At 42.4% G+C, this 24390-nt stretch overlaps 1 protein-coding gene across 1 annotated transcript in view; it reads left to right on the top strand.

Moving 5' to 3' along the window:
• The first annotated feature begins 322 nt into the window (after positions 1–322).
• Positions 323–24390, top strand: part of LOC126278425 (bursicon-like) — a 49330-nt gene continuing 25262 nt past the window's right edge. Inside the window, exon 1 of the mRNA XM_049978535.1 lies at positions 323–387. Within this exon, the coding sequence (XP_049834492.1) occupies positions 357–387 (31 nt within the window). The 5' untranslated portion in view covers positions 323–356. The remainder of the gene's footprint in view (positions 388–24390) is intronic.

The raw sequence follows: 24390 nt of genomic DNA on the forward strand, positions 1-24390 counted from the left end.
CACGAATTTTTTTAACATGAACTCCTGATTTTTCGGTCCCTTCGGATTCGTGTTAACCAAGTTTTACTGCACTATCTTTCTCTCTCTCTCTCTCTCTCTCTCTGCTGTGCCACTTGCCCCTCTCCATCCCCCACTTCCACTGTCAGTTCCAGCAAACGCGGGGGGGGGGGGGGGGGGGAGGAGCCTGTGGTTAGCCGCGGCCCCGTTCACAGGGGCAGCCCAGCTGGAGGGGATCGGAGGGGAGAAGCCTCTCCTCCGCCGCTATAAAAACGTCACCCCGCACGGGTGGGACACACCACATCGACTCGACGTGTTGTGCGGGCCGCAGCTCACACCAACACACCCACACACTCGCAATGGTTCGCCGTAGCATGCGAGTAGCCTCAGGTAAGTTAGAACGACTTCACGCGACGAGGTAGTCTGGTCTCCGCAACAAGAGAGGCATTGTGCATTGTAGAAATTTTAACTGTTGAAATTCCGAGAGAGTCCGTTCCACGAATCGTCAAGCACTGTAATCCTTCTACATCCACAAGTACAGGGCAATCGAGCTAAGCAGTTATTCCAGAGCTATTTAAATAAACGTAATTCTGTTTTCACAAGAATGAATTCCGAATTGCCCTCACTAGATATTACGCGAAAATGCATATTAGCGGCAGTAGCATCGTTCTGCAGTGTGATGCCAATTCCCTAAATCTTCACAGTAGTTACGAATTCGCCCGTACCAGGCCTTCGACTCTCAATAAACGCTTCCTTAATGGACGGGGAAATACGTAACGCACGAGCGCAGGTTGTGAGCCAAAGAACTACTCGATATGGTAGTTTGGGTCTGGCCGTGGTTCGTGCACGGAGCGCCGAAGCACTCACGGCAACCGCTCCCGTAAACCGGGAACTCTGGCTCCGACTCCCAGTCCGGCACAACTTTTCTTTGCCGTCATTTTAATCTGTAGCCGAAGGTGGTTCACATTCGCAGCTCGAAATACATTTCCTGTGTTTCTCAGCAATGTTTCGCGAAAAGAACTTGGACGTCCATCCACGGATTCCCTTTTGAGTTCACAAAGCATCTGCGTAACACTCGAGCGTCGTTCCAACACGCTGGCAGCAAAGGCCGCGTTGCTTCCGTGTGTATGTTTTATCTGGCGTGCTGGAGACCCGAAACACTCCAGTAGCACTCAGGGTGAGTTTTATTCGAGGTCTCCTATACATGTGGATCACACATTCCTAGAATTCTGCGAATAAACTCAAGTCTTCCGTACTGTCGAATTTCGTGCTCGTACCATTTCCTACAGAGATACTGGTATCTACTTCGTTTTCTCAAATGGAACTATAGTTATTTATGGTGCCAGTACCGTAGTTACAAAAGAGACTAATTCAACGGCTTTTCACTGTTCAACATACTACTTCTACTTCTGGGGTAATTAAGTAATTAGAACTTAGCGTGTACATGGTTTGAGTATGAAACGAAGTGCTGTCTTATGCAGAAGTTGTTGTTATTGTACGAAAGTGTCGCGTCGGACCGATGCTGTTCTCCAACAGGGACTCAACTCAGTCAAGTGAAAGGGAAAAAATGTGGTTAAATGCAAAGATGATACTGCCCACACTATCTCATGTGGTTGGACCGACACACCAACTGGAAGGCAAAGCGCGTGACATACAAAGGGGGATTCACCAACGAAGTACTCTAACAGTTCAGCCACGAGACTTGAAAGCAAAATGATTGTGGAATATTGAATGGATTACGAAATGTGGACGTCAAACATTAAACGGAATTGTAAAACAGAGTATTGTCATGTAATCAGTGCTAAATAATAACTTCGCGTCACCAGTTTAATGTCAAAATAGGGACTGACACTGCAAAACTATGTCAGCAACAGCAGTACAAATAAAATCACAAAGCAACGTTCTCGTAAACATTTCCTTAAAAGTCCGTTTATGTCTTCTAGTGTTCGAAATTTGTAATTATTCTGAAACTAGTAATCGAATTTTACCGAGTCGAACGCCGCTGAATTCGTCTTTTTAGAAGTACAACACTATCACCACAAATTACGGTAATTTCATCTGAAAAAGAGATGCTGATTGCAATATCTGTGTAATTAAGAATATCTGTAAAAATTTGCTTAGGTTGATTAGTGTGGAGTTCCTCACGATTCGTTTGGGTAAAACAGAGTTACATCGTAAACGCTTTAGGAAAAAACGAATCCGCCAGTGCGGTAGTTGGCGAAGTGTATAGTAAACTTGTGCAAGATGGCGCACTTAAGGTTTAATTGGCGATTTACTGAAGCAAACTTAACAAATTAAAGTAATATTTCAAGATATTTCGTCTGAATTTTGGGTATTGTTTAACAGAGTCCCAAAGGGTTATTTAAAATGTAAACGGTAATGCAGACGTAGTGACAGGAGTGTCGCCAATCCTCAGACTCCAGCGACTGCCGGTGTAGCAGTACTGACAGGGGCACTCTGCAGAACATCTCCACTTGGGGGGAGACTGCTGCTTTCAAACATCTCCGTCCGTAGGCTCCAAAAGTCGGGACACACAAACTAAAGACCCAAGTTTTCCATCATTCGATAACTACCAGTTAACTTCCGCCAACCGCCAATTTTTAAACAACGGTGATTTCTGAGTCTCCTACGCGTCTCACTGTGTCGCACAGGATTATACCTCTTAATGAGTAGATTACTACAGTATTTCAGTTTCATAAATACTGTCGATAACTATGGAAAATGTTGATAAGCGGAATTCTTGTCCCCCCTACACTGCAATTCGTACCGGGCTCCGGGATAGCGTTTTACCGCATATGCTAACAAAGATAGCACCTGTCGTACTAGTGATTTATTAGTTTTTAATTATTTATCCAATGTTTGGCCACATTACCCAGCTGCAACACATGAAACAGCAAGCGTCTGCACGAGAACGAACAGGTCGAGAACGGAACGGGTTTTGTGCACGCCGCGTCAGTCAGGCAGTGACTGTGCGAAGACCTTGGCGCCGCTTCGCCAACGTTGACAGCATTTCGATAGTAGCCTGTGCTCTTGAAATGTACTTGTTCAACGATTCGTAATACTTATTTCTCTTTTGTATTGTCGTCTAAAGCAGTTTGTTGTTGTTGTTGTGGTCTTCAGTCCTGAGACTGGTTTGATGCAGCTCTCCATCCAACTCTATCCTGTGCAAGCTTCTTCATCTCCCAGTACCAACTGCAACCTACATCCTTCTGAATCTACTTAGTGTATACATCTCTTGGTCTCCCTCTACGATTTTTACCCTCCTCGCTGCCCTCCAATACTAAATTGGTGATCCCTCCATGTCTCAGAATATGTCCTACCAACCGATCCCGTCTTCTAGTCAAGTTGTGCCACAAGCTCCTCTTCTCCCCAATTCTGTTCAATACCTCCTCATTAGTTATGTGATCAACCCATCTAATCTTCAGCATTCTTCTGTAGCACCACATTTCGAAAGCTTCTATTCTCTTCTTCTCTAAGTTATTTATCGTCCACGTCTCACTTCCATGCATGGCTACACTCCATACAAATACTTTCAGAAATGACTTCCTGACACTTAAATCAATACTCGATGTTAACAAATTTCTCTTCTTAAGAAACGCTTCCCTTGCCATTGCCAGTCTAGATTTTATATCCTCTCTACTTCGACCATCATCATTTTGCTCCCCAAATAGCAAAACTCCTTTACTACTTTAAGTGTGTCATTTCCTAATCTAATTCCCTCAGGACCACTCGACTAAATTCGACTACATCCCATTATCCTCGTTTGGCTTTTCTGATGTTCATCTTATACCCTCCTTTCAAGACACTGTCCATTCCGTACAACTGCTCATCCATGTCCTTTGCTGTCTCTGACAGAATTACAGTGTCACCGCGAACCTCAAAGTCTTTATTTCTTCTCCATGGATTTTAATACCTACTTCGAACTTTTCTTTTGTTTCCTTTATTGCTTGCTCAATATACAGATTGAATAACATCGGGGATAGGCTGCAACCCTGTCTCACTCCCTTCCCAACCGCTGCTTCCCTTTCATGTCCCTCGGCTCTTATAACTGCCATCTGCTTTCTGTACAAACTGTAAATAGCTTTTTGCTCTCTGTATTTTACCACTGCCACATTCAGAATTTGAAAGAGAGTATTCCAATCAACATTGTCATTTCTCTAAGTCTACAAATGCTAGAAACGTACGTTTGCTTTTCCTTAATCTTTCTTCTACGATAACTCGTAGGGTCAGTATTGCCTCACGTGTTCCAACATTTCTACGGAATCCAAACTGATCTTCCCCGAGGTCGGCTTCTATCAGTTTTTCCATTCGTCTGTAAAGAATTCGCGTTAGTATTTTGTAGCCGTGGCTTATTAAACTGATAGTTCGGTAATTTTCAAATCTGTCAACACCTGCTTTCTTTGGCATTGAAATTATTATATTCTTCTGGAAGTCTGAGGGTATTTCGCCTGTCTCATACATCCTGCTCACCAGATGGTAGAGTTTTGTCAGGACTGGCTCTCCCAAGGCCGTCAGTAGTTCTAATGGAATGCTGTCTACACCCGGGGCCTTGTTTCTACTCAGGTGTTTCAGTGCTCTGTCAAACTCTTCACGCAGTATCGTCCTTGTATAGACCCTCTATATGCTCCTTCCACCTTTCAGCTTTCCCTTCTTTGTTTAGAACTGGGGTTCCATCTGAGCTCTCCAAAGGTCTCTTTAATTTTCCTGTAGGGAGTATCTATCTTGCCCCCTAGTGAGATAAGCCTCTACATCCTTACATTTGTCCTCTGGCCATCCCTGCTTAGCCATTTTGCACTTCCTGTCGATCTCCTTTTTGAGAGTTTGTATTCCTTTTTGCCTGCTTCATTTACTGCGTTTTTATATTTTGTCCTTTCATGGATTAAAATCAATATTTCTTCTGCTACCCAAGGGGTTCTACTAGCCCTCGTCTTTTTACCTATTTGATCCACTACTGCCTTCACTATTTCATCCCTCAAAGCTACCCATTCTTCTTCTACTCTATTTCTTTCCCCCATTCTTGTCAATCGTTCGCTAATACTCTCCTTAAGCTCTCTACAACCTATGGTTCTTTCAGTTTATCCAGATCCTATCTTCTCAAATTCCTATCCTATTTGCAGTTTCTTCAGTTTTAATCTACAGTTCATAACCAATAGATTGTGGTCAGAGTCCACATCTGCCCCTGGAAATGTCTTACAATTTAAAACCTGGTTCCTAAATCTCTGTCTTACCATTATATAATCTATCTGATACCTTTTAGTATCTCCAGGCTTCTTCCATGTATACAACCTTCTTGCATGATTCTTAAACCAGGTATTAGCTATGATTAAGTAATGTTCTGCGCAAAATCCTACCAGGCGGCTTCCTCTTTCATTTCTTAGCCCCAATCAATATTCACCTACTATGTTTCCTTCTCTTCCTTTTCCTACTGACGAATTCCAGTCACCCATGACTATTAAATTTTCATCTCCCTTCACTACCTGAATTATTTCTTTTATTTCGTCATACATTTCATCAATTTCTTTGTCACCTGCCAAGCTAGTTGGCATATAAACTTGTACTACTGTAGTAGGCGTGGGCTTCGTATCTATCTTGGCCACAATAATGCGTTCACTATGCTGTGTGTAGTAGCTTACCCGTACACGTATTTTTTTATTCATTATTAAACCCTTTTTAAATTTTCTAACCTACCTGCCCGACTAAGGGATCTGACATTCAACGCTCCGATCCGTAGAACGCCAGTTTTCTTTCTTCTGATAACAACATCCTCTTGAGTAGTCCCTGCCCGGAGATCCGAATGGGGGACTATTTTACCTCCGGAATATTTTACCCAAGAGGACGCCATCATCATTTAACCATACGGTAAAGCTGCATGCCCTCGGGAAAAATTACGGCTGTAGTTTCCCCTTGCTTTCAGCCGTTCGCAGTACCAGAACGGCAAGGCCATTTTGGTTAGTGTTCCAAGGCCAGATCAGTCAATCATCCAGACTGTTGCCCGCGCAACTACTGAAAAGGCTGCTGCCCCTCTTCAGGAACCACACGTTTGTCGCCTCTCAACAGATACACCTCGGTTGTGGTTGCACCTACGGTACGGCCATCTGTATCGCTGTGGCACGCAAGCCTCCCCACCAACGGCAAGGTCCATGGTTCACGGGGCGGGGGGGGGGGGGGGGGGGTAAAGCAGTTTATGCGAAAGAATAATTTAATTAGCGCAGAGAAAGGAGGCTACCGAAAAGATAAACTTGGCTGCTATTCAGTTGTCTCCCTGGTGCTGTATTGTCGTGGTATCAGATTTTAATTTCGTACAGGTTGTAGTCAGTGCGCGGGTACGTAGACGTGATAGGTCCGAGCCGAACGCTGCAACCCCTCAAGCCCTCCCTCCGCCACGGCACCCGTGGAGAAGGTTTCGGTTGCAGGGGCTGAGTTCGAAGACATCGCCGTGAAAAGGGAGCGTCGCGCCAGTGAGCGTCACACGGGGAGTCGGCGGAGCGGCTGGAAATCGTGAGTCGAGGTGGCCGAGCGTGGGCAGCATGTTCTAGAGTGTTCCAAAATGTTGGAGAATGTTCCATAGTGTTACAGAATCTTTCAGAAGGTTCGTGATGTTATTCAATATAGCAAACTGTTCTAGACCCTTCCACAAAGTTCTTAAATGTTCCATAATGTTCTAGAATTTGTCGAGTATGTTCCGGAACGTCAGTATTATTTTGGAAATCGATTACAGCGGATCAAGGAAGGGAGAAAATGTTCTCGAATATTTTTGAATCATTGAATCTCCTAGAGTGATTTGGAATGTTCCGATTTTATAGACAGAAATCACAATCAATCACAATAGTTTATTTCACAGTAGAGTGCTGTTGAATACGTCAGTGGGCTCGAGAGTATTACGATTTTTTCGAAGTTTGGTTTTTAGATATCAAGCGATCAAGAATGTTCTCAGAAAACAAAGAGCAAGCGAAGTGTGTTTTTTTCAGCTTGTCTCTATGAAAAATAAACACACTGCTTTAAGTAACACTTGTATTATCCTGTTTAAAATGTGTGAAAATCGACTCTCTCTCTCTCCCTCTCTCTCCCTCTCTTCTCCCCTCTCTCCCATTCTATTAGATTTTAAATACAGACATGGAGAGATTGTAGCCTATCCGATTATCTAATCATTCGTCAAAGATAAATGTCGATATTTTCAGGTATCGATACTTTTGTGATTACGGTGGACTAAAGTATAGACAGTTTTCGTTCGACAGCGTGTGCCTAGTCGTGGCAAGTAGCGTACCGTAGCTCGGGGGTTCGGGTCCTGCGTCTGATCACGTTAACCCCCAAGTCAACTCGAAGCGAACATTCTGTGGATATTTAGAAACGGATACAACTCTTCAGAATCTTCCATGATGAACGAAAGTACAACACTTTTCTTATGCTATTAGGTTTTAAGAGATTATTAATGTTGCTACATCGCTGTGCACACGCAGCTACCCGATCGTGCCTTTGCTTTGCTGTGGCGCGTCGCCGGCGCTCTGCGCAGCACACCTCGGTCCTCTTGAGGGAGGACGGCTCGCGACCGCCGCAAACTGAGCTGCTCCGCCGGCCGCTTCCTGCGCGTCGCCGTTTCCAGAAGAGTGTTTGAAGTTGCACTACCGAGAATCACTTGCAGTCCCACGTACATACGTAGAAATTGTGCGTTAAATTTCCTCTGGCACGACAGTGCGGGCTGGATTTCTCCCCCACAAATTTGGCCTCGGACGGACACGGCGGTGAGCCCGCGCCGCCACAGCTTTTTGTGTGATACATCTGTTAGTGGGGAAGGTCTGGTGCACATCAGCTTTGTTGTGTGCAGTTATAACATAAAATCAGGTTCGTCGCCTGTCAGAGGGCTCACATTTGAGTGGCCGTTCACCAGCTGTTGCGTCTTTCACTTGTCAACTGCCGGAGAGCTGTATGGAGAGCTCTACCAAACTGAGAGAAAAAGCGTTACGTACGTTCTGAAATTTAGAATGTCTCCTGCCACGTTTTTTTGGGCTTGCCCAGACAGAAAGAGGGGACAGGAGAATCTGGGGCACTGTTAGTAGACGTGGTAGTCCCCTCAGAAAAAGTTACACACCCCTCATCCAAAATTAGGTCTGGGCACGGATGTGACGGGCGCGGTCAGCGGCGCGCAGAGGATGGCAGCTGTCACCGCCAACATGTCGGCATGAGAACTGCAAAACCGTAGTAAACTGCCCCTCTGGCAAGGGGAGAGAACAGTTTCAAAGGCTTTCACAAAAGATAAACCAGTCTGCAGCATGTATTTGTACTAGAAAAGTCACAAAACCTTTGCAGTTATCACATTTCTATGCAAAAAAAATAACATGTTTGCTGACATATCTACCGGATAAAAATGAAATGAGAAGAAGCGTTTATTCATTGCTGTTCCTCACAATGTCAAACATGTTAAAGTAACTCAGAGAAAAGGATAACTGAAATAACATCTTACCCTCACAGTTGTGCTTTTGCATTTATCTTTAAATTTTTTGTGAATGATCACTTTTACTGCTGCTTTTTTCGTCGTCTAATATGCCAATATATTCAGATAATTCAACTTAATACACATCTCCCTCTTTTTTTTGTAAGTCTTCCTCTTGGAAAGTCACAAACATAACAACATTAATCATTGTTAACAACACCAAGTTTCTTATACATTCGCTAAATATTACACTGAAAAGCCGAAGAAACAGGTACGCCTGCATAATATCGTGTATTCCTCCCCCCCCCCCCCCCCCAAAAAAAAAATCACACACAAGTGCCACAACGTGACGTGGCATGGATGCGACTAATGTCTGAAGTAATTATGGAGGGAATTGGCACTACGAATCCTGCAGGGCTGTCCCTAAATCCGTAAGTGTAGGAGGCCATGGAGATCTCTGATGAACAGCACGTTGCAACGCATCGCAGATACGCTCAATAATAATCATCTCTGTGGAGTTTGGTGGCCAGCGGAAGTGCTTAAACACAGTACAGTGTTTCTGGAGTCATTCTCTGGCAATTATGGACATGTGGGGTGTCGCAGTGTCCTGCTGGAATTTCCCAAGTCCGTCGGAATGCACAATGGACATTAATGGACGCAACTGATCAGACAGTATGCTTATGTACGTGCCACCTGTAAGAATCGTATGTAGGCATATGAAGGGTCCCGTATCACTCCAACTCCACACGCCCCACAGATTACAGAGTCAACACCAGCTTGAACAGTCTCCTCTTGCTGACACGCAGGGTCCATGGATTCATGACTTCGTCTCAATACACCTTTACCTCCAAAAATAATTTGAAACGAGACTCGTCCGCCCAGGCAATACGTTTTCAGTCATCAACAGTCCAATGTCGGTGTTGACGGGCCCAGGCAAGGTGTAAAGTTTTGTGTCGTGCTATCATCAAGATTACACAAGTATGCCTTCGGCTCCCAAAGCCCGTATCGATTATGTTCCGTGGAATGGTTCGCAGGCTGACACCTGTTTATCATCCAGCACTGAAATCTGCAGCTATTTTTGGAAGGGTTGCACTTTTGTCGTCGTTGGTCCCGTTCTTGCGGGATCTTTTTCCAGCCGTAGCGATGTCGGAGATTTGATGTTTTACCGGATTCCTGATATTCACGGTACACTCGTGAAGTGGTCGTAAGGGAAAATCCCCACTTCATCGCCACGTTCAAACTCAAAAGTTGATAACATGCCATTGTAGCAGTAATAATCGATCTAACAACTGCCCCAGACACCGTTTTCTTATACAGGCGTTGCCGACCGCAGACCCTTATTGTGCCTGTTTACATATCTACATTTCAACATGCATGCCTATAGCAGTTTCTTTGGCGCCCCAGTGTATATTCAACTTGTCTAACAACAATCCACGCACGATATCCAGTTTGTTGGGTGACAGTGATTACAGAGAACTACCTGAAATTTGCGGACAAATTCAATGGTGAAGCTAGCATAATCGTGCTGCAAACATGTAATTTCGAATGTGTAAGCTTCGACAGTAGTTTTAATTGTAAAGCATATTAAAGATACAGGGCATTTATAAATGTTGGAGGAATCGATAGTTTTTATAACTTTATTTAATTTTATAGCCCTTCCTGATTATAGGGTTTCAAATGAAATATGACATATATACCAAAGTTTCAAGTTACAGTCATGTATGCCGCCAAGGCCCCTTTATTTCTGTTACAGAAAGCAGTATTATTTCGAAAAGAAATATGACCTTTCTGTTTACAGCGATTATACGTATGATACATTGTATATGTTGGTAACAGTGCAGATTTCTAGTGCCTGTAAATGATTATATTTGCTAGTATTTACTTTTGTTTTTATATAACAGTTTGTTCATGTGTTACTGAAAGTTTGTTGCCCAAGTGCTACATATATTTGTGGAAGTACATATCCTTTAGTGTGCAATAAATGCGAACTATGCCACGCATCAAGAAATTCAATAAAAGGAAATTCCGTGGTAACCAGTTCACAAACAAAGTAAGCCACGCTGTTGAAAGTAACCTATGCATCAGTTCTTCAGGGAAGAAACTCCCGCATGGCTCGCCTCCTGTTGATTGAAATTTTTGCGTTAACAATGATGCTGTTTGTAGTGGATTTATTGTTATTGATGTGAGCATCTTACCTTCTTTGATTAAGGAAGTGACGAAATGTAAACAGTGTGATGGTGGAGGCAGTCTGGAAGTAACTGATCAGCAAAGTAATAGGAAATTAGTTGTTTTGTGTAGATTCTGCAATAAATCTACCTCGAAAATGACTTCGAAATTGTGCATAATTCATATGATGTGAATTTGAAGTTAGTGTATGCAATCTGTGCAGTAGGAAAATGAGAAAAGTCTGCTCAAACGTTTTGTGTTTTGATGGATCTTCTTCCTCCTCCTCCCAGTAGGTTCAGCAAGCACATAAAAATACTTTTAGGTGCCTTGATGGTTGTGTCTAAAGCATCTATGAAACGTACAGCAGAAGAAACTGTAAATATTAGTGGAACCAGGGGCATGGCTGTTGCACTTGATGGGGCATGGCAACGTCGAGGACATCGTTCCCTGAATGGAAAAGTCGTTCATGTTGAGTGCTTATCTAAGCGCTGCCTCACCTGCCATGGTAACACTGAAGGACATATTGAACATTAGTGTTCTAACAATTATGATGGTTACAGTGGAGGTATGGAGTGTGATGGAGAACTAAAAATATTTCAGAGGTCAGTGCCCGTTTATAACGCTAGATATGCGAAGTACCTAGGCGATTGGGACTGTAAGGCTTTCAATAAAATTAATGAGTTCAATATTTATGGTGATATCTTTGTAACAAAACTGAAGTGTTGTTGACATGTGCAAAATAGGATGGACTGAGGAAGCTACGAAGAGAAATGAAAGGAAAGTTGCTGTCTGATGGAAAATCTCTGTCTGGCCGAGGCAGATTGACAGAAACTGAAATGGGCCTTCTTCAGAGTTATTATGGACTGGCCATTAGACGAACTGCACCTCTGAATGATGTTACAGCAATAAGAAGAGCTTTATTGGGCACCTACTTTCATAAATTGTCCACAGATGTCCACCCTGTTCATGGACTTTGCTCTAAAGCAGCAGATGAACTTAGAACTACTTAAACCTAACTAACCTAAGGACATCACACACATCCATGCCCGAGGCAGGATTCGAACCTGCGACCGTAGTAGTCGCGCGGTTCCGGACTGAACCACTAGACCACCACGGCCGGCAGCAGCAGATTCTTGGTGTGGTTACCAAAGAGCAAACGAAAGTGGTCAAATATACCGTCATAAGCATTCTCTTCCTGAGCCTCTTATGAATGAAATAAAACCAATTTTTAGAGACATGAGTGTCCCTGTTTTGCTTAGTAAATGTCTTCATGGGGGCGCTCAGATGAAAGTTTCAACCGTTGCATATGGGAAAGATTATCTAAGAATGTTTTTGTAGGACTAAACACATTAAAAGTTGGTGAACTAGATGCAGTGATATGTTTCAATGATGGATTGATAGGAAGATTGAAAGTCCTGAGAAATTTAGGCATAAAATGTGGCTCTAATATGGAATATCAATTGCTTTCATGTGACAGACAACATTTGCATGAAGCTGAAAAATTCGCTTTTGAAGGTACCAAAGAAGCAAGAAGTGTTAAAGGGAATTCCAAGAGGACGTTTGAAGATGAAGAAATGCTGCAGGGAGAAGATATGCTTTAGTAACGGTCGGAGGCACAGTTTAATTGGACTCATATCTTCATCTGCAATTCCCGCAAGTTGTATTTTTCAGAATTCAGGCGTAAATATTTTCTAATACTTGCAATAGTCCATACTTATGTAGTATACCTAAGCTTTATTGCTGAATCATCTAAATTATAGAAAAAATTACGTTTTTATTAGGAAAAATTATAAAAATTAAAATGTAAGATCTGATATTTTTATCCTTGTAATATACATAATTGGTGGAATGAAACAGGTCTAATACCTGAACCATCATGTCATGCTCATCTGGTAAAAATTTGGTCTCCTTCAAACGTATAACATTGGATTAAATGGTACCTCAATCTGAGTAAGCATTTTGGAAAAAAATTGCATCAATTTCTTTGTAATTTTTTTAATAATCATAAGCAGATTCAAAAATACTTAAACACTTCTAATTTGTTCAGAAAGTGTGCTGCATTACCTGATATCAACAACAAAATCTGTAAAACATATGCATTATAAAGAGTGCCTGAAAGAAATAGGTGTTGAGTTTTACATAATACTAAGCCTGAAAAGTACTCTGTATCCTTAAGAGATAATTTGTGTTCTGGGGCGTGTAATAGGATGGAGAGGTGGGGATGTAGACTAGAAGCATGAGGGAACGCAGGTCGCCAGATTGTGGTCATGCGCTTTCGTCCTTTGTTGGTCTGCAAAATTAGCAAGGGGGAGGGCATATGTTCATTTTCCACAAGTGGATCAACACTACATTGTATATGAGTTACTAATAATACAAACGTTAGAAAAGCACATGGACAGATTCTACATAAATCTCTGCTGTTCTACACTGCTGCAGGGGAAACTGATCCTCATGTCAGTGATCATGTGTGGCAGTTGTGACTTCCTTCTCCTGGGGGCAAGGCGCTGCTCGGTTTTCAGTTTAGAGACACACTATACCTGTCCAGCATTTCCTGTCCAGTTCTCTCATATGATTAGACACAGTAACTCAACTGAACTCATGTTCAACTAGTTCAGTTATTTTTTTTTTATTAAGTGAGTACTTATTTCCAGCTGTTAAGTGAGCTTTCCTCTCCTCGCCGCCTCTCCCCACCGCGTGAACCACGCCCCTTCCCATTGGTGGAGAAGCTTAGGTTAGTGATACAGATAGCCATACTGCAGGCGCAATCATTATGGAAGGGTTTCTGTTGGGAGGCCAGACAAACCTGTGGTTCCTGAAGACGGGCAGCAGCCTTTTCAGTAGTTGCAGGGGCAAGAGTCTGGATGACTGACTGATCTGGTCTTGTGACATCATCCAAAATGGCCTTACTATGCTTGTACTGCAAGCTGCTGAAAGCAAGGGGAAATTATAGTCGTAATATTTCCCGAGGGCATGCAGCTCTACCGAAAGGTTAAATGATGATGGCATCCTCTTGGGTAAAATAGCCCCATATTCGGATCTCCAGACGTGGACAAATCAGGAGGACGTCGTTATCAGGATAAAGAAAACTGGCGTTCTACAGATCGGAGTGTGGAATGTCAGACCCCTTAATCGGGCAGGTAGGTTAGAAAATTTGAAAAGAGAAATGGATAGGTTAAAGTTAGATATAGATATAGTGGGAATTAGTGAAGTTCGGTGGCAGGATAAACAGGACTTCTGGTCATGTGAATGTTGTTGTTGTTGTTGTCTTCAGTCCTGAGACTGGTTTGATGCAGCTCTCCATGCTACTCTATCCTGTGCAAGCTGCTTCATCTCCCAGTACCTACTGCAACCTACATCCTTCTGAATCTGCTTAGTGTACTCATCTCTCGGTCTCCCTCTACGATTTTTACCCTCCACGCTGCCCTCCAATGCTAAATTTGTGATCCCTTGATGCCTCAAAACATGTCCTACCAACCGATCCCTTCTTCTAGTCAAGTTGTGCCACAAACTTCTCTTCTCCCCAATCCTATTCAATACCTCCTCATTAGTTACGTGATCTATCCACCTTATCTTCAGTATTCTTCTGTAGCACCACATTTCGAAAGCTTCTATTCTCTTCTTGTCCAAACTAGTTATCGTCCATGTTTCACTTCCATACATGGCTACACTCCAAACAAATACTTTCAGAAACGACTTCCTGATACATAAATCTATATTCGATGTTAACAAATTTCTCTTCTTCAGAAACACTTTCCTTGCCATTGACAGTCTACATTTTATATCCTCTCTACTTCGACCATCATCAGTTACTTTGCTCCCCAAATAGCAAAACTCCTTTACTACTTTAAGTGTCTCATTTCCTAATCTAATTCCCTCAGCATCACCCGATTTAATTTGACTACATTCCATTATCCTCGTTTTGATTTTGTTAATGTTCATCTTATATCCTCCTTTCAAGACACTGTCCATTCCGTTCAACTGCTCTTCCAAGTCCTTTGCCGTCTCTGACAGAATTACAATGTCATCGGCGAACCTCAAAGTTTTTACTTCGTCTCCATGAATTTTAATACCTACTCCAAATTTTTCTTTTGTTTCCTTTACTGCTTGCTCAATATACAGATTGAATAACATCGGGGAGAGGCTACAACCCTGTCTCACTCCTTTCCCAACCACTGCTTCCCTTTCATGCCCCTCGACTCTTATTACTGCCATCTGGTTTCTGTACAAATTATAAATAGCCTTTCGCTCCCTGTATTTTACCCCTGCCACCTTTAGAATTTGAAAAAGAGTATTCCAATCAACATTGTCAAAAGCTTTCTCTAAGTCTACAAATGCTAGAAACGTAGGTTTGCCTTTTCTTAATCTTTCTTCTAAGATAAGTCGTAAGGTCAGTATTGCCTCACGTGTTCCAACATTTCGACGGAATCCAAACTGATCTTCCCCGAGGTCTGCATCTACCAGTTTTTCCATTCGTCTGTAAAGAATTCGCGTTAGTATTTTGCAGCCGTGGCTTATTAAACTAATAGTTCGGTAATTTTCACATCTGTCAGCACCTGCTTTCTTTGGGATTGGAATTATTATATTCTTCTTGAAGTCTGAGGGTATTTCGCCTGTCTCATACATCTTGCTCACCAGCTGGTAGAGTTTTGTCAGGACTGGCTCTCCCAAGGCCGTCAGTAGTTCTAATGGAATGTTGTCTACTCCGGGGGCCTTGTTTCGACTCAGGTCTTTCAGTGCTCTGTCAAACTCTTCACGCAGTATCGTATCTCCCATTTCGTCTTCATCTACATCCTCTTCTATTTCCATAATATTGTCCTCAAGTACATCGCCGTCATGTGAATACAGGGTTATAAATGCAAAATCAAATAGGGATAATGCAGGAGTATATTTAATAATGAATTAAAAAACAGGAACACAGATAAGATACTACGAACAACATAGTGAACACATTATTGTAGCCAAGATAGACATGAACCCCACACTCAACACAGTAACATAAGTATATATGCAACCAGCTCCGCAGATGATAAAGACATTGAAGAAATGTGCGATGCGATAATAGGAATTATACAGATAGTTAAGGGAGACGAAAATTTAATAGTCACTGGAACCCGATAGCAGAAAAATAAAGAGAATGGAAAGTAATAGGTGAATATGGAATGGTGGGAAAGGAATGAAAGAAGAAGCTGCCAGTTAGAATTTTGCGCAGAGCATAATTTAGTCTTACGTAACACTTGGCTTAAGAATCATGAAAGATGGTTGTATACTTGGAAGAGACACCGGAACATTTCAGATGGATTATGTAGTGGTAAGACAGAGATTTCGGAACTAGGTTTCAAATTGTAAGACACTTCCAGGTGTCAATGTGGACACTGATCACAGTTTATTGGTTATGAACTGTGGGTTAAAACTGAAAAAAATGCTAGAGGGCATAGTATAATGAAATAGGACCTGGATAGACTGAAAGAACCAGAGGGTGTAAGAGAGTTTCAGATGAAGCATTAGGGAACGATTGACAAATACAGGGGAAAGTAATACAGTAGAAGAAGAATGAGTTGCTTTGAGAGATGAAACAGTAAAAGCAGCAGAGGATCAAGTAGGTAAAAAGACGAGAGCTAGTAGAAATCCTTGGGTAAAACAAGAAATACTGATCTTAATAGATGAAAGTAGAAAATGTAAAAATGCAAAACAATAGGTAGGTGAAGGGGAATACAAATGTTTAAAGCATGAGATAGTCAGAAAGTGCAAAATGGCTAAGCAGGAATGGCTAGAGGACAAATATAAGGATGTAAAAGCATATATCACTATGGGTAAGATAGATGCGGCGTACACGAAAATTAAAGAGACATTTGGAGAAAAGAGAACCACCTGTATGTATGAATATCAAGAGCTCAAATGGAAAACCAGTCCTAAACAAAGAAGTTAAAGCAGAAAGTTGGAAGGAGTGTATACGGGATCTATACAGGGGACGTATACTTGAGAGCAGTATTATGAAAATGGAAGAGGACGTAGATGTAGATGAGGCGATATGATACTGGGTGAAGAATTCGACAGAGCACTGAAAGACCTAAATCGAAACATGGATTCAGAAGTAGACAACATTCCATTAGAGCTACTGATAGCCTTGGCAGAGCCAGCTGTGACAATTCTTTCACCTGATGAGTACGATGTATGGCACAGGAGAAATTCCCTTAGAGTTCAAGAAGAATACAACAATATCAAAGAAAGCAGGTGTCGCAGGTGTGAAAATTACTGAACTACCAGTTTAATGAGTCACGGCTGCAAAATAATAACACAAATTCTTTACAGATGAAAGGAAAAAGTGGTAGAAGCCGACCTCGGGGAAGATCAGTTTGGATTCCGTAGAAATGTTGGAACACGTGAGGCAATACTGACCCTACGACTTATCTTAGAAAATAGATTAAGGAAAGGCAAACCTACGTTTATAGCATTCGTAGACTTAGAGAAAGCGCTTCACAATGTTAACTGGAATAGTCTCTTTCAAATCCAGGGTCAAATATAGGGAGCGAAAAGCTGTTTACAATTTGTACTGAAACCAGATGGCAGTTATAAGAGTTGACGGACACGAAAGCCTTCCCCTCATGTTATTCAATCTGTACATTGAGCAAGCAGTAAAGGAAACAAAAGAAAAATTTGGAGTAGGAATTAAGATCCATGGAGAAGAAGTAAAAGCTTTGAGGTTTGTCGATGACTCTGTAATTCTGTAAGAGACAGCAAAGCACCGGGAAGAGCAGTTGAACGGAATGGACATTGTCTTGAAAGGAGGATCTAAATGAACATCAACAAAAGCGAAACGAGGACAATGGAATCTAGTCGAATGAAATCAGGTGATGCTCAGGGAATTAGGAAATGAGACACTTAAAGTAGTACGTGAGTTTTGCTATTTGGGGAGCAAAATAACTGATGATGGTTAAAGTAGAAAGGATATAAAATGTAGTCTGGCAATGGCAAGGAAAGCGTTCCTGAAGAAGAAAAATTAGTTAACATGGAATACAGATTTAAATCTCAGGAAGTCCTTTCTGAAAGTGTTTGTGTGGAGTGTAGCCACGTTAGTGACGTTTGTAGTGCTCGTGTGAGAGGGGTTGGACTACTATCTGTCATTGCCATTGTATTGTAAAGCCATGTAACCATGTTGTGGTCACTTGCTGGTGATGCAATGAATAACCACAAAGTTACTACACTTCTCACAAGATTAATGCTGTATAAATAAATCTCTTCCATTCACGAATTGCTCGTAGAGTAGACTGAACTGATTGGAGCCACTTACTGCACGTCCACAGTATATCTTGCAATGTGGGAGTAATATGTCTGACGGAATGAGACTTAAAACTTTGGTTTCAGATAAAGTACAGTTTAAACAGAGCTAGAAAGACTTTTTGATAGGCTAATCCTTCTACTCTGTAAATGAATATCTTAATAAGGACTGGGTTATGCAAAAAGTCTGTTAGATTTCAGTTTTCACAGCACTTGGTCGTAACAGTCGAGGCAAGTATTTTGTGTACGATAAATTTATTAAAAGTGCGTAACTATGTTTCATTATGACAGTGTATTAAATCTGTAAATATTACCAGTTCCAGTGTCTATTCACATATGTTGACCGTCTATCCAGATATTCTACATTTTTCATGTTACTCATTCTGACATGTTCCACACCCACGAGAATCATCTCATTTTTTTGGATCTGCAGTTCGAACACTGAATCTAATCTAATCTAAACTGATCACGTTCAGGTGTAGAGCAGTAGTCTATTATACACTGAGGTAACAAAAGTCATGGAGCACCGATATGCACACTTATAGATGGCGGCAATATTGCGCACACAAGGTGTAAACGGGCGTGGTAGCAGATGGCCTACGGCAGTGCCTTTGGTAACAGCACCGTATCGCCTGCAGCGCCCCTCCTGGTTTGGTGGCAGTGTCGACACCGTTCTGCAGTCAATGCGGATGCAGAGCTGTACCCCACAACAGTTCTGAAACAGTGACACCGATCTTTCTCCTGTATCTTCCTCGTACATCTTTCTATGAGATGCAGGAAGGGACTGCAGAAACGGACCCTGAAGTGCTGACTCCTGCGCTACAGTACACGTATCTGTCATTCTTCCCCAATATCTTGTAAAATGCGTCCTCACCATGCTGCACAACGGCATATCATTAGAGGTTTACCGTTTGTCTGTGTACAAACAAGACACACGACGGCTCGCAAATTCCCCATCCAGTATTACATGACAGTGCTATTGCAGTAGACTCTAGAAAACACAACCAAGTCGGAAAGTGTCCTTTTCTCATTTTTTGTTATACCAGTCAGTATAAAAAAATAAAAAGCATGAAAGTCACAAAATACAGCCATTAACGTGATGTGTTTTCAAACAAAGAAAGTTTTATAGATGGTATCAGATCTAACAAACTTTTTTTCAAAGTTAACAGCATGTTCCTCCGCTTTGAGGAGTATTACTGCTCGTTGCTTTTGTTGATGATTAACAGGATTTTCTCAATCACCCTCAGTTTTTCTGTTTCAGATCTTTAATTTTCGTTCCATGCCGCATTATGGAGCTACATGTACATTTTTTCATGAGCATGAAATTTTAGATCGTCGAACGAAAAAAGTGGTATACATATTCACATTAATAACATAAAAAGCTCTTTATATATACAACCGATTATGCTTATTGTTGAGATATGAAAGCAATCTGCCTCGAGACACTAATTTGATATCTATCAACCGTTTAAAGTATAATAAATTTTGTGTATGTCAGTTCAAATTTAATTCCTGGCAAACAACGCATTTACTGAATCACCGCATTAGCTAGTTAAAAAAAATGCGTATTTCGGAATGTTGCCCCCTCTCGAAGAATTCCAGCGGACGCCAACGGTCAGAGAAATTGTAACTGTGTCCATGTTGTATCGCGTTACACGTTTTGGTGAGTTCAATTGCAGCTATTTTCTCTCTTAAATCTGCACAAGGTGGAACAATGAATTTTCTAATGCTGCTCGAAACATTTTTTGATCACACCGATGAAAGGCGTTTCTTGCCGTCACACAGTCTTCAACCCACCATTGTTTACACTAAAAGAGTGCGAGAAACTCTCTCACCCGGCCTGGTGTGTCGCCTGCTTGCTTGACCCAACTGCAGGATCTTTGATCTTATAGACACTACTTTCCAAAAGCCCAAGAACCATCAGGACATTTTCTTTTTCTGAGCAGTGAATCCATTTTTTCTCTTAAGTACATAATACTCTTTGCAACACTCCTGTAACAATCAAAATAATAATGGATAAAGAACAATACAACATGTTGTAAAGGAAATAGGTTTACCTACAGGAATTGTTGGCTATAAAGCAACGATGCGATTAAAATGATCTAGCAATATGATACCGTAATACTAGCTTACGAAATCAGTAGGAATCTACGTTTGCCTTTTTTTAATTTTTTTTCCAACGGCCTTGCCGCAGTGGATACAACGGTTCCCGTGCGATCACCAAAGTTAAGCGCTGTTGGGAATGGCCAGCACTTGGATGGGTGACCATCCAGCCACCATGCGCTGTTGCCATTTTTCGTGGTGCACTCAGTCTCGTGATGCCAATTGAGGAGCTATAGGAGCGGCTTCGGTCAAGAATACCATCTTACGACCGAGAGAGCGGTGTGCTGACCCCACGCCTATCCGCATCCTCCTCGGAGGATGACACGGCGGCCGGATGGTCCCGGTAGGCCAATCGTGGCCTGAAGACGGAGTGCTTTTTTATGGTTTTTTACTTCACGAACAGGTTAGATACATGTAAAAAATATCGCAAACAATGCAGATGTAGACGGACAACCATCAATCTAGGCCTACGACACTGAACAGTTCGGTGAAAAACTGAACACCTCTACAGGGTAGACGAGGCTTCCTAAGAACGACAGTGTATCGCAGTACGTGGCAGTATAAGGTTCAACTTCCTGAGCTTATTATTGCCTTACAAAATTTCACACGAAAATAACGCAAGGCCGTTGGTAGGGCACTGCTCAGCAATGACACCGCAGCGCAGATTCGCCCGCAGCACCTGTTCCGTGCCCCGCAGAGTAGCCAACTGCTGGGTTATTGAAACTGACACTGACCATCAGTCCTGCTGGCCACACGGACTCTTACTCTGCCCTGGCCTACTACGTAACGAATTTATTTATTCTCTGTACCATTCGATTCTCGTAATGAACGAGGGAAAAATAACTATTCAATTGCTTGTGCCCTAGTCTCTGTTACATCTTCGACGACGACTAGATCCACACTCTGCAAACGAGCGTGTAGTGCGTGGCAGAGAGTACACTCCACTGCACCAGTTGTTAGGGCTCCCTTTTGTTCCATTCATGTCTGAAGCGCAGTGAAAGACTGTTTAAACGTTTCTGTCCACACTATATTTAGTTCAATCTTGTCATCACGCAGGCCCGGATCTTGCAGTTGTGGCAGGAGGGGGGAGGGGGTAGGCAAACCGTGGTATCTGCCGCGGGCGGCAGTTTCAGTGGGCGCCAAATTCATATTATTCAAGAAAAAAACCTTGTTTTACGTAGGCCTAGCATCCAGCAAACGTTGTCTACCGATTATTCATATGGTTCTGAACAGCATCCCAGTTTGTGTTTGGATATTTTTGAACAAATTCTTAGCTGATTTCTGAAAGAATAATAAATTGAAACTGGACCATAAGTCCATAAGAATCAACTGTGAAACTATTTACTAACATAATGCTTTTTCTTGTAGTAGGCCTAATACACATTTCATATTGGTACTTCATGCATTATATTCTGTCGTGTTATTTATGTAAATGAGGTTCAAATAAATGACCATTTGTGCAAAAACACACTCGCTTATTTGCCATGTGTTACAACTGCTGTAACATTAGAAAGGCCTATTTCATTTTACCTAGCAGACACTGACAAAATAGACATGATCGAATCAAGAAACCGCACCAATGTTCCGTACTAATCGTACTAAAAGCATTTCCAGTATTAGACAACGATATTTTGATATTTCATGTAGCAAAACGTTTGACGAACTTTGATGAGGTAATCGATTCTTTCATAGAAAGGAAAGCAGGCCAGTGGTAGAACAATCTGCGGTTTACCCCACTCTCCATTGTTGCCAAATTTATCCAAGATGGCGGCGAGAGATATGGCAACATCGCAATGACATCATGGTACGGAGTTCAAATTTTGGCGGGAAGATAGGACAACTGAGCTACCTCTACTAACATAATCCCGACCGCTCCGCTCTTCCCACCCATCCCCAAGAAAATAGCAGGAAGCTCAAATACCAGCAGGACAATGCAACTCACCACAGCTACCTCCACTGACGTAAGAAAATGGCTGGATAATAGGTCACTTGGGATACCTCCACTAACCTAAGTCATCCGACCGCCACCTCTTCTTAGGATTTGGCAGGAAAAGGACTCAGCCTGTGCTGAATAGGATGGCCATAAGTCTTTATTTAAGCAGTCTTTATTTAAACAATTTGAGGCAGTACATCCATCCAGTGTGATCACCATGGTGTCCAGAGACCAACTGACCTAATACTAAAAATGACAGAAAAAGGACTCAGCCTGCGATGGGCTACTGGAGAGAGAAAGGAGTGTACTTTATTTATTTTTGGAACAATTTATTTAGTGACGGATTTGACATACTATATTTATTACACTGATACAAAACACTCACACTGACGTGCTTGAGGTCGCAGTAAATAGTCTACAGACAAACAAACTACTGGCAAATAATGAAGTACACTGATGGACAGACAAGTAAACAACTCATAAATTGTCAAAAAATGCGTGTAAAACGCTGAGCAGACACACTTGCTGTCTATAAACTGTCGAAATAATGCACTGCACAAACACTCAGTGCACGTAAAAAAGTCGATGATCAGCGAAGTGTTGCAACGTGCGCACGCACTTTGCAGGGCCAGCCGGACGTAAGCCAACGCCGTCGAGCGAGCCATCGCTGTCACGCCACTGCCAATGGCATCTCTTTTTGGGTACACAGAGTTCTTCGAGTATTCTACTGACGTCACATGCCTATGTAAATAAGTGCCAAGTCACACTTTGGCTATGTCACGCAACTGATGCATCCTGACAGAAGTGCGCAAAAACTGGTCATATGGCCTGCGCCAACATCTCCCTCCCTCTCTAGAATGCATCCTCAGTCTGCCATTAAATCGTACCTCGTCACAGCTCCCTCTCAATCGATCACCCCATCCACTCTCTGTTATCCTTTACCACAAATGCATGTAAGTTTAGAGGTAGGTTGCCTCGACGAGAAAAAGCAACTGTTTCACTGATTCTCTTCGCTTCCATGTCTACGTTTTCCCGGATTCCTCTTGCTGTCGCAAACTTGTTCCCACGTACAAGGACTGTTCTGCGCCAACCAGAAGACCTGTGCTGAGGGGAGCCGCCCCTGAATTTCTGGAACAGTTGATGTCCGCCCGACCTCGCGACAAATATCTAGTGCAGCGAAGGGTATACTTCCTCAATTTCTCCGCGTTTCAGCGTATTTTCCCCCAATTTATACGTATTTTCCATCATTTTTCGCAATTCTATCGATTTTTTATGCCACTTCTACCCGTAAGATCGTCACACAACCTCTCGTTCCGTGTTCTAAAACTGCTTTTAAATGTAGTACAGCTGCCAACACCTTGCGTAAATCACTCCTTTTCTGATCGGTGTTCGTAGTATACGATGTAATCGATTGCATCCACTCGCCTCCACCCGCGTATTCCACATTCGCAGTGCGTTTGCTCTGTTTCCTGTATGCCTGTATATGTGTCGCTGGACTATTATTCCCTCCCATGTAAATTGTGCGATGGACTGTTTCTTCACTTTTCCCGTCTTCATTTGGATGAGAGAACATCGATAGTGGTGTGTGTTGTGTGCATCTAGCAGGTGACAGACGGGTGGGAGACACGTTTGCTGGTTCTCTAGACATGAGAAACACCATAGTTGAGTTTATAAATTGTAAGAATGATTTGGAATCTCATATCACTGACATCAATATTCGCGAGTGAAAATGTTGCTTGCCTCTATTTTTTTCGAGTTTTCACAGAAAGGTCTTCGGAGATGGGATAAGTTTCTAGTTACTCAATGGTTTACAGCATACTCCGCATCGCTAAAGTTTCGGGTTTGTAGAGAAATAATTTCCAGTCTATGCCTTAGAATTATGGTGTGCGAGTGATACTGCTATGCAAGTGATATTGCTATGTGCTTGATATCGAGAAGGATCGTGAAAATGGTACGATATTCTGGCAAACCATGAGGAATTACATATGTTCTTGTACTCCCAGAGTCTGGAGATGGGCGTAGCAAAGCAAGCAAGCAACAAGGTCGGAACCAGAAACGGTAACGCGTTTGTGCCGAGGAGAGACGACGCTGAATTTGTAGAACAGTTCTGAGAGTGACTTCGGTTCACTGAGGGCGCTCTGGTCACGCGTCAGAGGTGGATGACCCTCCGACCTCGCGGAAAATATCTAGTGTAGCGAAGGGTGTACCTACGGTGCATGTGCTTATGCTGTATGTCTTCACAGTGTATGTACGACAGTATGGCGGTCGATAGCTATACGAATGATGTAAAAGGAGCGATTTTGTATGGGTCGGGATGCGAATTGTATGTTCACTACATCGACATGGTACGCGGTGATATATTGCCCAGTTGGAGATCGGTTTCACGCTGTAATATTTAAGCTACCGCCCTCAGTGGCAGAGCAGTGTTATTGAGTAAGAGACTTTTAGTATTTGTCGATCTGTAGGCCACTTTGTAGGGTGTAGTTGT

The sequence above is a fragment of the Schistocerca gregaria genome, chromosome 6 (assembly GCF_023897955.1).
Source record: "Schistocerca gregaria isolate iqSchGreg1 chromosome 6, iqSchGreg1.2, whole genome shotgun sequence".
Taxonomy (NCBI): domain Eukaryota; kingdom Metazoa; phylum Arthropoda; class Insecta; order Orthoptera; family Acrididae; genus Schistocerca; species Schistocerca gregaria.